The sequence below is a fragment of the Fusarium coffeatum genome (genome assembly GCF_003316985.1).
Source record: "Fusarium coffeatum strain FIESC_28 chromosome Unknown BRIP53273_contig_245, whole genome shotgun sequence".
Classification (NCBI taxonomy): domain Eukaryota; kingdom Fungi; phylum Ascomycota; class Sordariomycetes; order Hypocreales; family Nectriaceae; genus Fusarium; species Fusarium coffeatum.
Window position 1 is genome coordinate 24,533 of NW_022158037.1, and position 12,487 is coordinate 37,019.

General features: G+C 49.6%; 6 protein-coding genes across 6 annotated transcripts; 4 read left to right on the forward strand and 2 right to left on the reverse strand.

Annotated features, from left to right (window-relative positions):
* Positions 1-106: 106 nt before the first annotated feature.
* FIESC28_09484 (uncharacterized protein) lies at positions 107-580 on the reverse strand (the record flags this gene model as incomplete). Its single annotated transcript, XM_031163620.1, has 3 exons — positions 107-147; positions 201-468; positions 539-580. The coding sequence occupies 3 exons, from the start codon at positions 578-580 to the stop codon at positions 107-109; spliced, it is 351 nt and encodes a 116-aa protein (XP_031012308.1).
* A 610-nt stretch (positions 581-1,190) lies between these two features.
* On the forward strand, positions 1,191-1,694 carry FIESC28_09485 (uncharacterized protein; the record flags this gene model as incomplete). The annotated part of the gene is made up of 1 exon (XM_031163621.1): positions 1,191-1,694. The coding sequence occupies one exon, from the start codon at positions 1,191-1,193 to the stop codon at positions 1,692-1,694; it is 504 nt and encodes a 167-aa protein (XP_031012309.1).
* Positions 1,695-1,752: 58 nt separating this feature from the next.
* Positions 1,753-2,453, reverse strand: FIESC28_09486 (uncharacterized protein; the record flags this gene model as incomplete). The annotated part of the gene is made up of 2 exons (XM_031163622.1): positions 1,753-2,261; positions 2,333-2,453. The coding sequence occupies 2 exons, from the start codon at positions 2,451-2,453 to the stop codon at positions 1,753-1,755; spliced, it is 630 nt and encodes a 209-aa protein (XP_031012310.1).
* Positions 2,454-3,099: 646 nt separating this feature from the next.
* Positions 3,100-4,535, forward strand: FIESC28_09487 (uncharacterized protein; the record flags this gene model as incomplete). The annotated part of the gene is made up of 4 exons (XM_031163623.1): positions 3,100-3,226; positions 3,279-3,535; positions 3,598-3,676; positions 3,730-4,535. 4 exons carry the CDS (start codon positions 3,100-3,102, stop codon positions 4,533-4,535), a joined length of 1,269 nt encoding a protein of 422 aa, XP_031012311.1.
* A 2,649-nt stretch (positions 4,536-7,184) lies between these two features.
* Positions 7,185-8,135, forward strand: FIESC28_09488 (uncharacterized protein; the record flags this gene model as incomplete). Its single annotated transcript, XM_031163624.1, has 1 exon — positions 7,185-8,135. One exon carries the CDS (start codon positions 7,185-7,187, stop codon positions 8,133-8,135), a length of 951 nt encoding a protein of 316 aa, XP_031012312.1.
* Positions 8,136-9,436: 1,301 nt separating this feature from the next.
* FIESC28_09489 (uncharacterized protein) lies at positions 9,437-12,414 on the forward strand (the record flags this gene model as incomplete). Its single annotated transcript, XM_031163625.1, has 3 exons — positions 9,437-9,516; positions 9,645-9,831; positions 9,979-12,414. 3 exons carry the CDS (start codon positions 9,437-9,439, stop codon positions 12,412-12,414), a joined length of 2,703 nt encoding a protein of 900 aa, XP_031012313.1.
* Positions 12,415-12,487: the final 73 nt, after the last annotated feature.

Here is a 12,487-nt window from a genome sequence, read left to right on the forward strand (position 1 = left end):
TGCGAGCAAGATCCTGATGTTCCCATCATTCCTTCCCTCACAATGCCAGTATGCTACCAGGCTTTTCTTTATTTTTTTCTACCACTGACTAGAAACGTGACCACATTTAAGCAGCGATGGTGACCTCAACCTCAACACCGGCCTCGACTGTAGATTGATTAGTATCTGCGTGGCTACCTCGAGAGAACGGGACCGCTTACTGTTGACGATGACGGACTTGACAACCTCGGTAGGGGCGTGGAGGTCGATGAGACGCTTGTGGACACGGAGCTCGTAAGAGTCCCAGGTCTTGGAACCTTCACCACAAGGGGTCTTGCGGGTGGTGATCTTGAGGTTCTTGGTGGGGAGACGGACGGGGCCCTTGATGGTAAGACCCTTGCTGCGAGCACGCTCAATGAGCTCAGCGCTGACCTTCTCGAGGGACTGGACCTTTCGGCTGGTCAGGGTGATTCGGATACGGTGGCTCTTCTATCGTAGGGGTTAGCATCGTGGCCAAAGTCGCAGTCGCAGTTGCGGGTGGGGAGTGGTATCAACGTACGGGAGCGTCACCGACGTCCTTCTCGTTCTTCTGGTGAGACATTGTGTATGGCTGTCAAGACTCGGCAAAAGTGACTGCAACGGTAACGTGATGACGGCCTGGGAGGGATGAGGGAATATTCCTTTTGTTGGTTGAAGAAGAGTTCAGTCCACGATTTAGCCCCAATTGTCAAAGATTTGTGCGCTTATCGCTCTTATCGGATGTCTCCCACTCTTGACACGTGACCTTCCGGGGTGCTATTTCTCCCGTCTAAGCCAAGGTTTCCTGTCAGACAGCTCTAAGGTAGGGAGTTCTAAAAAGGGCATTGAAATTAATAACAGCCATAATACAGTTTCAATTCAACTAACTCTCTGCCTGTATATGAAAATCTCAAACTCTAGAGCTTTTAATCCAAGCCTACTACTATTCAGAATAGATGCTGCCCTATGATTTTTCCTGTATAGTACTCTTCTGAAGCGCTTTACGGGCCAACCCGAAGGCGGAAAGTGGAGGTGCCCATCAGATCGCTGCAAGTGAAAGCGATCCCCTGTCATCACCATCCAGTTATGTCATTCCACTTCTCAAGTTAACACGGAGGCTTCACTTTGATTCGTATTTTCTCCTGTCGTCAATTGCACAAGAAGACTCCATCGCCTCAAACACAACGTTCGCAATGGCACAGAAAGCTAAGAAGGACCGCGCCAAGTCCAACGCCGCCGCGCTGAACAACCTCCATATCGGTTCTCTCATCATCAACGTCTTGTTTCTTCTCGCTCATTTCCTGTTCCGCAATCGATCCCTCTGGCTTTACGTCCTTCTTTCTGTACCAGCGCTCATCTGCGAGTATGTTCTCGAGGTTTCCGGCCGACCCAAGTACGACCCGAATACCAAGGCGCTGCGCACCGCTGGAGAGGATCTGTCCTCTCCTGGTTTGACCGAGTATATGTTTGACGTTATCTGGGTTACCTGGGCTGCAGTGGTTCTTGTTATTCTGTTCGGAAACAAAGCTTGGTTCTTGTGGCTTGTCCTTCCGGCTTATGGCTTGTATCTGGGGAGTGGTTTGTTTGGTATGGGAAAGCAGAAGATGGCCGAGTTCCAGGGAGCCAGTGATGCTGGTGCTGGTGCTGGTGCTGGTGCAGCTCCCCCAAGCAACCGCAGGGCACGCCGGGCTGCCTAACTAGATTGATTGTTCTATGAGCACTATCTACTCACGCGTCTTCGGTTGGTCTGGTTGTCTAAGTGCTTTGCTTTGGACGCTCTCCTGTCCAGCGCTCCAGGGTATCGCCATCTACATTACGGACCAAAATATGGACATGTTCTAGAGCGCGTACGCTCTGAAGAGCGACCCAATTCTTAAACCACAACACTCGCTTCTCTCCATCCGGACCAAGGGCATCAATGAATGTCTTTTTGACAAAAGACCGAACCAATGCTCTACTCTCAGGCGTCATATCACCAGTCTCGGGGTCTGTTGGAATAGTCGTGCGCAACCATACAACAATGTGCCGAATTTCTGGATCCAAGCCGTAGGGCCAGTCATTGATCAGGACACGGTAATCTGAGGGATCCTCGAATGGGATGGAAGAAGCGGGCGTGAAAGGCGGGCTGCCCCATTCCTTGGGGAGGCGGTTCGCGAGTAGGAAGTTTGTCATAGAGCCATACTCTGCTTTTGTTTCGGCTGTCCATGCCATATACCGGCGAAGGTCAGAAGGTTTGCGCTTCAAAACTGATAGATTGTTCGTTTCTGCATAGTATCAGTAGCTGGTCTTAGAACAAAAGGCAATGCCGAGTAGATATTCCACTAAAGCCGCTTACCGATGATTTCCTTTAGCTCCTGCCAGTCATGCTTGTGAAATTCCTCGTCCGTTTGCGAAAGAACCCATTTATCGACTTCAGTTAGCGGGAAAGGCGCTTCTTCTGGAAGAGATTCCCCCATTTTAGCTGAATGGGTTGTCGAGGTAAATGATCTTAAAACTCTCTTCTGTTATATATGCCAAGCCGCCAATGTCGACAGCTTGTTACGTCTTTGTGACTTGGATTCTAAGATATTAAGCTCCGTTAACTTAGAACGATGTTTGAAACCCACTCGCTCCTAATGCTATCATGCGCATGCGGTGAGAAGTCGGCCCCAACCGGATTATGTCAGCTGGTGCAAGACGACGAAACATGATTGTTTTTCGAATGAACCGAGTAATGGATATTTTTGTATGCATCTTTAGGGTAAGGGAAGAGAGTGTATTTCTAACGCTTAGGTTTGATGATCAAGATCGTCACATGTGAACAGGGTTCGTCTGTTCTTTACAGTTCTCAAAGCTAGGCGTCCTTGATATTTCCAGTTCCAGGTGTTAACCCAACCGACGCCAGCCCCCTCCATCATCGATCTGACATCCGCCGTCCTCAACGCGTCAGGGACCCCTAGATCTGCTGAGATCAAGCCCAATTAGGACACTATCTCAGTGTTGATAGCTTCTCACTCGCTTCCATTATTTTCACGGTTATTATTCAGTGGTGCATTGAAACAAACCAGCCATTCACTCGCATTCCATGACACAGTTCTCCCACCAAACAACGGTTTCCTCACCATGATCCTCGGTCCTATAAGTCTCATTGACTGTGCAGTCTTTCTCATTTTCCTTGCACCTCAACTCATATGGAATGCTGGGTTCTTTCTGACTCTGCTCACGGCTCTCAAGGCTTTGCCATTTCTATGTTGGTGATCATTTACCAAACGTCTGTTGCAAGTTTAACTCACATGGCACAGTGGTTCAATTACCTTATGACTTTGTCACAGATCGTTACTTGACTCATCCAAGTCGACAATTGGCCTTTACGCAGACGGCTACAGTGTTCGAGGACATCGTGATACGCTGCGTGCGATATGCGTTTGCCAACATCCCTGCCAAAGTCGGGAGAGTCTTTTTTGGTAAATACGTTGCACTGCCATTCACTCGATGGCGGATGCTTCGTCATGGTTATATAAGATCCCCGGTCCACTATCGGGAGTATAGCATTGGGAAAGTATGTCTCTTGTTTCTGGTTTCTGGTGCCTGGAGTCTAGCAGTTCAGCTAATCGGTGGCAGGGGAATGTTGAGACTAAAGGTACCTGGATTATGCATCATCCAGAGCATCCTCCCGATTTTGTTCTTTATTATATCCATGGTAGGATGCGGGAATCACACAACTCGTCTTCATGTAGCGCTAACTATTACAAGGTGGAGGATTCCTGATGGGCTCGAGTTATTTCTACCTTGAGTTCCTTATGGCCTGGCATCACCTGCTGGTTGAGGGAGGGTTCAAGAACCCGGCCATATTTGCGCTCGAGTATACTTTGGTACCGGACCAAGTCTACCCAAGACAGGTTCTGGAGGCACTGGAAGGTTACAACCATGTCCTTGAAGTCGTCAAGGACGCCTCAAAGGTCTGTGTCTCGGGCGACTCAGCCGGTGGCTCATTGATTCTCAGCTTGCTGCTCGAGTTGGGCGCTCAGGCTGGTAACCAAGATAAGATAGGGGTCAGGGCCGACGTCCGAGGTGGTCTTGCTGACCCTGATCCGCCACAACTGCCATTGCCTAGAATGGCGACACTCATCTCGCCATGGATAACGCTCATGTCAAAGCTGCACTACAGTTCCAAAAGCGACTTCTTGGACAAACGTACCTTGTGGAGATATGCGCATGAGTACGCAGGAGAGAACATGATTCAACAACAGCCAGCCTCTCCTGGTAATTGCGTCGACGACAAGCTCTGGAGAGCGGCTAGTCCCGAACGAGGATATTTTGTTATCTTTGGGGAAGAAGAGGTTTTCGCGCCAGACGTTGAAGAATTCCTCAAACGGCAAACCAAGATCGGTGTCCAAGCTGAAGGACAGAAATTTGATGGGGGTATCCACGCATGGCCGGTAGCCTCATTGTTTCTTTCAAGCACCGAGGAGAAGCGACTGCAAGGACTTCGAACTGCTGTCAAAGAAATTAGAAGAAGAATGTTTGAATGGGGTACATTGAACGGTGACAAAGTGTAATAATCAGATTAGATCAAGTAAAAATTCACGGACAGAGCCTACAGTTGGTGAATCGGGAACCCTAGTGTATAACTCGGCTTCGTCCTCACCAGCCCTGCTCAGAGGTTTAAAGCTCAACTTGTATCATCACAAATGTGTAGAGGACGGGCGGCAAGCATATGTAGAAGCAGTGAGACTTGCCTAGTAGATAAGGAACGAATATGTCTGCCTGCGAGATGTTCGCTACCTAGACAACTTGTCAAGAGGCCACCAGGCACTATTAACCTCCAGGCTGCCAATGCAGGATAGATATGGAGGTTAGTTAACACTGGGACTGGCTAGGTTGGGTGCGAAACACCACAAGAACGGAAGCGTGGATCGTCTGAACCTGCAACAGGCTTCCAGGTCATGCCAGTTACTCCGATGTCTGGATCAGCGCGACATTTCCACCTATTGCTTGAGGAAGAAGGATGGAATGGGCTCCACCAGCGCGCAGGCGTATTGTGCGGCTGATACAGAGCATAGATAGCTCATGCCATGTTATGTCTAGGTTGACGATAGGTGCATGTGGGTTAGATTAGCTGTTGAGGGCTTGAATGCAAGCTTTGATAGGGCACCATGGTCTTGAAGCTAAGGTGAGGTCAAGACCTGGACATGATTGAGGGTGCATCAACGTGGTGTTGAAAGAATTAATTGCGATTGATAGAGTTCGTTCAGGCAGGCGCTAATAAGATGATGCTCATCTATAGTGTGGGGCACACGTGCTAAGGTAATAGCGACTCGTTCCTGTCGATTCCATCCTGTCAAACCTGCCCGTCCATGTACCTGTCTAAGTAAGTAGGTACCTGCCTAAGGCACGGGTACCTAGGTGCGGGTGCGTAAGTACCTAGGTAGGTACTGTAGGTACTGTAGGTACATGCTTGCCCGAGGGATCAGCTTCCACTTGAGACGGCGCCATCTCTGATTTGGTGTTTGGGCGTAAAGTCACAAGGGCCAACCTTAGTACATATAGTACCTCTCTCTTACCTTCCTAGTAGTACTCTGCATCGTACCTTCTGTCTCGTAAGTACAGGAGGTGCCGCTCCGCCTTCCATGTGCATATAAACGGCTGGCATTCCCTCGTTTCCCCCGCCACTTGCCGCTGCTTTGTCAAATACGATTGCCGATTACTGACGCCTCTTGCAATGCGAAAGCGACTCATGACCACATACATCCCTCACCATCAGGTTGCCTTTTGATTATTAGTCTACCAGGCTATTTACCTACCTTGAAATTTATACCTTGCCAGGCTTGGTAGAATACTCGCTGCATCTTGATGGTCTCCACGCCGCCCAAACCCCCAGCCAACCTTTCACTCCATATCATCACATCTACCTAGGTTGCACTTACACGCACCTTGATCTCAGCTATTGTGCGAATCAGTTCCATCAGCAAATACTTGGTAATCTGATCACCTCTATTCAGCGCCGTATCAAGTCATCTTCTACCATAGCGTTCTTCTCGGTTTCTTATTTATTTTCCCAAATCATATCACAGCGCGCCCATCTCGCGACGAGAGTCAACCTGGAGAAGTTATTGCACCTCTACGGCTACTTACATACCAGACTGCAGCTTGAACTGACTGAGTGAGGCTGAAAGCACTCTGCCTGATCATTCCGCTTACACATTCACTATCACCTTCCGAGCCTTGTTTCAACCGGCTGCTTACTGTACCGCCTGCATCTCAGTTGCAAGGGGGTGTCTTAGCCTGCCCGTCTCCGTTCCCGTCCCCTCCCCTCCTACTGCGCTGCAACCAACCTCTTTGCGATAGTTGTAAAGGTTTTTGTCTGTCGTTTCTTCCTTGTCTGCGCCTCTGAGCCTCACCACATCAACTCATGTGTGGTCCCCTCAGGCCGGCCACCATCACGTCAACCAAATCATATCGTCATTCTCAAACCGGCAAGGGACGGGAACCCGAGCTTGCTGATTCGTGAGCCAAACTCCTTGTTTCCCCTGTCCAGCGCACGGCTCTTGTTAGCACCCGTTCAGCTGCAGTAGTCTTCCTGGCAAACCAGTCTTGAGAATTGGAGCTATCTGATATAAGAGCCCAGGTAGACCTTTCTCTTGCTATCCTCTTGACCCCGGGATCCATGCTCCCAAAAGCAAATCTACTGGTCCATTCTTGAGTGGTTACGTACTTTGTGACTGATCAACGAAACAAGTACAACAACAAATACAACAGGCCAACACAAAGACTCAACTCGATATACCCAACACGTTGATTGTTCGCGACCAGGTTTTCACTACCACAGCTTTGTTATTTGCCTTGCTTTTGTCTTTGTATTCCATCAAAGGCATAGCCCAAACTCGGTCAACAGCAAATCGCATAAACCACCATTAAGTTCTCGCTCAGGGTTACCTTGTTCTGTGACGCGGGTTTGTACAGTATCAACATCACCCCGCTGTTCTTTCATCTGTGTCGCCAAGCACTTCGTGTTATCCACACACAGCACTGAACTCTGTTATCAAGGTTGATCGAAGTACATCCACAAACAGGAAGGAATCTATTCATTTATTTACTGCTACTGGCTTCCTACTGGCCTTTAGTACTTTTTAGCCCGGCCGCTTCGGCGTGCATGCCCCACCATACATAAACCCAGCCTGCCGCAACCCAGACAAAAAAAAATTATTATGTCTGCCGACGACAGCTATGCCCCCAAGTCTCCGGACCTCTCCTCTTTTTACTCAAACGGTCCCACCCAAGAAGAAGTGCATCATCCACAACCCGACTCTTACTTTAGGCCAGGGTACGAATATAAAGCAGAGTCCCCAACCTACACCAGATCTGCTTCCTTCTCTTCCTACGTTCCCCCTTCTCCTCACTTCGACGACACCAACCGTGTCTCAGCCGATTCCGCCTATCATCTGGAGTTTGCGCAACCAAGAACTCCAAGACCAGAACATCAACCCTATCCATCGCGACATTCTTCTATTCCAGAGCACTACGTCTATTCTACGCCAGACCAACAACAGCATCCGAGCAGCGGTTTCGGGCGTAGTTCTGCCTCTTCGTACTCACGTCAACAACAACCCCACGGCCAAACGTACCCAGAACAATCTTCTAATCACAACGCGATCACTTGCGACCCATCCTACAAACCACCGATAGCAGCCGGTGACTTGGAACGAGCTCCCGCGTTTGGTGTTGCGCCGTTCGATACAAACATGCCTCCACGCAAAGCCGCGCCGCCTGCGGCGCCTGCTATCGACCCATCTCCGGTTCGAACCAAATTCCCCACAGCCAGGATCAAGCGAATTATGCAGGCCGACGAGGAAGTTGGCAAGGTTGCGCAGCAAACTCCGATTGCTGTAGGAAAGGCTCTTGAGCTTTTTATGATACAGCTTGTCACAAAAAGCGCGGATGTAGCCAAGGAGAAGGGTTCAAAGAGGGTTACCGCGCCAATGCTCAAGCAAGTTGTCGAGACGGACGAACAGTGGGATTTCTTACGCGACATAGTTAGTCGTGTCGAGAATGAGAAGGAGGGCAGTAGATCCAAGGCTAAGCAGGATAGTTCAAGTGATGAGGAGATTGAAGAGCCTAAAAAGAGAACGCGTGGAGGCAGAAAGAAGAAAGCAGCATGATAGACTGGGGCTTGTTTCTACATGAAGGATTATTTTGTTAGTTTGTTGTTTTTTTGGGATGCGTCATGAGAAATAACGATCAAGTGGTTGGCGTTCGGGAGGACTCGCATCGAGCTGGTGTTGGGCGCTACGGAAGACAGTTCGTCACACGGCTTTTGGTGTGACATTTAAGCTTTCGTGTATGATTACAATTTTATAGGGAGGGTATATCCATTGACAGTTGATTCAAATGTTTTGCGCAGCTATTTTCAGATCAAACAGCTGTATGTAATTTCTCAAATTAAACACCGAGGGGGGCTGCTAAACTCACACACTCAATGATCATACCACGTCTCTATCACCCGTCTAGAGTTGCCTCTGGCCTATTAAAGAACGAGAGCGATATTTTCAACAGATTAAGAGAACACTTGCTCAGAAGCTACCTAGTTGTTCCCTTGTGTTTATTTTTTCTATTCATTTTACTTTCTCTCTTTCTTGGGACAGATTTCCATCAAGGTTACCCTAGAGCAAGCTCCAAACCACTGACGTAGGAGTGACTGACGTCAGCATTCATTTCTTCCTACTAAATAATAAATCGCACCTGAGAGACAAGTCGCTTAATACGAAGTTTTAAGAGTGCAGGATAATACAGTGTTCATTTAGACCATAGAATGGACATGTTGGCATCGATTACTTACTGGTGAGAAACTGATTAATGAGATAATCTCGATGAGAAAAATATGGAGAAGGTGATAGCACCCCGAGTCGCCAAAAGGGTTCATGGCCATTCGGCCTCGAGTCCATTTTCAGGACAATATGATGGTCCAACACCCCGGCTTAGCTTGGCTTCAGGGGGTCCGGCAAGCTGTCTTATTGGACCCGACTGCCAGGACGGTTTCCTTCCACCATCAGGTTCTCATAAAGCTCCCGTCCTGAGCTAAAGCCAAGTGGCCTGGGTGATACCGCCTGTTCTTTAAAATTATCCACTATTATCCATTCATTCTAAAGAGGGATGCCTCCAACTACTAGCCCGTACAGTACTATGGAACCTAGCCTCCATTAGTTAACAGTTACCCGCTGCGACTCCTGTAAACCCGTCCGCTGAAGAAGGCGGGCTTGGACGGTTCCGTCAACATTAACCAACTTTGTCACATCCATATGAATGGCCTCTTGATTTCGTCCTCTCGCTGCAGCGTCAACTCCCAGCTCTCCTAACCCCCATAGATTAGGAGCACTTCCTCGTTCTTTCCAGTTCTTGTGCAAAACCTAGATGACGAACCGCCAGCTGTCCCTTACCGGCGCTCGCTCCCCCGCGTAAACCAATGTCGTGGGACCTGCTTCAGAGGTTCCTTGAGTCCGACGTCTTCAACTCCAACCCCTTTCTCCCCGTCTCATACCTCTCGTGAGTTCTCTACAAACCCCTGCACGCACATCTGCCGAGTGTCGATACCAATTGTATCTCTACTCGATCACCTCGCTTCTTCCGCCGCCTCCGACTTCGCCAATCGCTAATGCCACCCGTCGCAACAGCCGCTACGCCGACCACGTGGGGATTCATTATGTCCTCTGCCAGAAGCTGCGCCAGTTTCCCTACGAGGACATCGAGTTCTTTCTGCCGCAGCTATGCCACCTCATAATCAGCGTCCACAATGAGTCAATGGCATTGGAGGAGTTTTTGTTGGATTTGTGCGAAGAATCAGTCACAGCTGCGCTGTTGGTACGTGCGATGATGCTCAACTCAAATCAATCTTTGGCATGGAATGCGCGAGCCACCGCGTCATGGGAATCACGTCGTTAAATTGAATCATTGCCCAAAAGATTACGGTGCTGACAAGCGCATGCGCAGACTTTCTGGCTATTTCAGACATACCTCCACGATCTATCGTCGAATCCTTCATCCGACTCGTTCCAGACATGTCGCCGTGTATACAACAAGGTCCAGCATATTGTCTTTGGGCTTGCCGATACCGCTCGGCATGAGAAGATAACCGAGAATGTACTTCCCGTCACTGTCCTCTCCAGTTTTGTACTTGCCAGTGTTGCGCTGCCGATGTTTCCGCAGTGGGCTGGCCCTCTCGCAGTTGCCCAGGCTCGCAAGCCACAACCTGTAGCCAACAATGACGCACAGGAACCGAAGGAGAACTCCAAGCCGGCAAGGGCACGTACGGTCACAGCAGGAAACTCACGATCTAGACGCGCCAGAGACGGTACTCGTACCTTCAGTGCGCCCGACCCTAAAGGATCTAGGGACTCTTCACCCAAGTCTGCCCGTAGTCCACAACCGCCGCCAGCGATCCTCCCACCCCAGAGGTCGAAAACACCAGTAAACACCACTCGGCCGTCTGCTCTTGAGTTGAGATCGTTGGAAGGAGCCAAACTCAGCACATCTTCTCTTCCACTTCCGTCTGCTCAACCTCCAACAAGACCGACAACTCCAATCTCAGCAGGTCCTACGCAACGTCCGACTGATAACTCTAGTAGGAGACATTCGCATCATGCCAAGGCGATTCTCGCTGTTAATGACCTGTCCCCAGTGCAGAAAACGAGACTCCTGAGACAGCATTATTTTAGGTCGCAAACCCAATTTTTGACGGCTTTGGAGGGTATCTCGAATCGACTAGTGCTGGTTCCCAAACCCGCTCGAATGAGTGCCCTTCGGGCAGAGCTGGCCTTGATATCGCAGGATTTGCCAGCTGAGGTTGACATCCCGGTTATATGCCCCCCTACCTTGGTCAATGGATCACCTGGGAAGAGCCGGCACCATCGTATCGTACGCGTGAACCCCGCCGAAGCGACAGTGCTCAACAGCGCCGAGAAGGTTCCCTATCTGATCATGGTGGAAGTTTTGAGAGACGATTTCTCCTTTGACCCTGATACGCCCGAGAACTACCGACTTCTGAACACTCTCCTTGGTGGCACATCTCGAGCGAAGCGAATATTTGATCTTTCTGACTCGCCTCGCCTCTCACCCACCGTCAAAGCTCCCGAACCTGCATTGGATAGTGTTTTTGAACCCGCTTCCGGCGATCTTGGAAGTTCACCACTACTCAAGGGTATCGACGAGTCACCAGTCAGGGTTTCTTCTAAGCCTGCACAGAGTCAGAATGCCCAGCGTCTCGCAGGCGCAGCTACAGCATCTACCTCGACCTTGGACTTGACAACGCCGCTGTCATCTGGCACAGGAACATCGAGATCCAATAGCCCAGGACCTGTTTCGCGAAGGATGACCCTTCCAATACAGCGAAGCGCACCCGCTGACCAGCCCGATTTCTCTGCGCTAGCAACGCACATGCGAACAGCGTCTCAGATGCTTGCACAGCTCGAGGCTACCAGCGGAAAACGTCCAAAGCAGGAGGTGGCTGCTATCAGAGCCAAAATCATCGCTAGTATGCAGAGTCTCGAAGAAAAGAGCTTTGATGTTGATGAACAAGGCCCAACCTTCGACACCATTATCGCCAAAGCTAGCACAACTCCGATCCCCGCAAATAACCCTGATTTGGAGGATGATGCTCAAATCGACCCTAATCTCAATGCCAGCGCAGGTCGTGAACGGATGGAGAACGATATCAAAACTGGTGGTGTGCAACGTCGTGGTGATCGCGACGACCCTAGTGCGGCCGTCTTTGGTGAGGCCTGGGAGGCTAAGAAGGAACGAATTCGCAAATCCTCACCTTATGGTTGGATGAAAAACTGGGATCTGGTGAGCGTTATCGTCAAGACAGGCGCGGATCTTCGACAAGAGGCATTCGCTTGTCAGCTTATCGACGTGTGCCACAAGATTTGGGTTGATGCTGGCACTGACGTTTGGGTAAAACGTATGCGTATCCTGGTGACAGGCGAGTCCTCAGGTCTCATTGAAACCATCACGAGTGGCGTGTCTCTACACTCACTGAAACGAAGTCTTACGCTGGCTTCTGTCGAGTCGGGCCAAAACCCACGCAATCGTATAGCGACTTTGAGAGATCATTTCCTCAAAGCTTTCGGTAAACCAGAGAGCAAAGATTTCCGTGCTGGGGTTAATGCATTCAAGAAATCGCTGGCGGCATACAGCATCATTTCCTATGTATTGCAACTCAAAGACCGGCATAATGGCAATGTGCTGGTAGATAGCGAGGGTCATATTATTCATATCGACTTTGGATTCATGCTTTCTAACTCGCCCGGCTCAGTTGGTTTTGAAGCTGCTCCATTCAAACTCACTCATGAGTATGTTGATGTTTTGGGCGGACCCACGTCCTCCGATTTTGAGGATTACAAGAGACTTTGCAAGCAAGCTTTCCAAGGCGAGTCGTTTCAATGAACTTATAAGAGAAAACACGATTAACATTTCTTGTAGCTCTACGTCGCTCAGCAGATAACATCATCGATTTAGT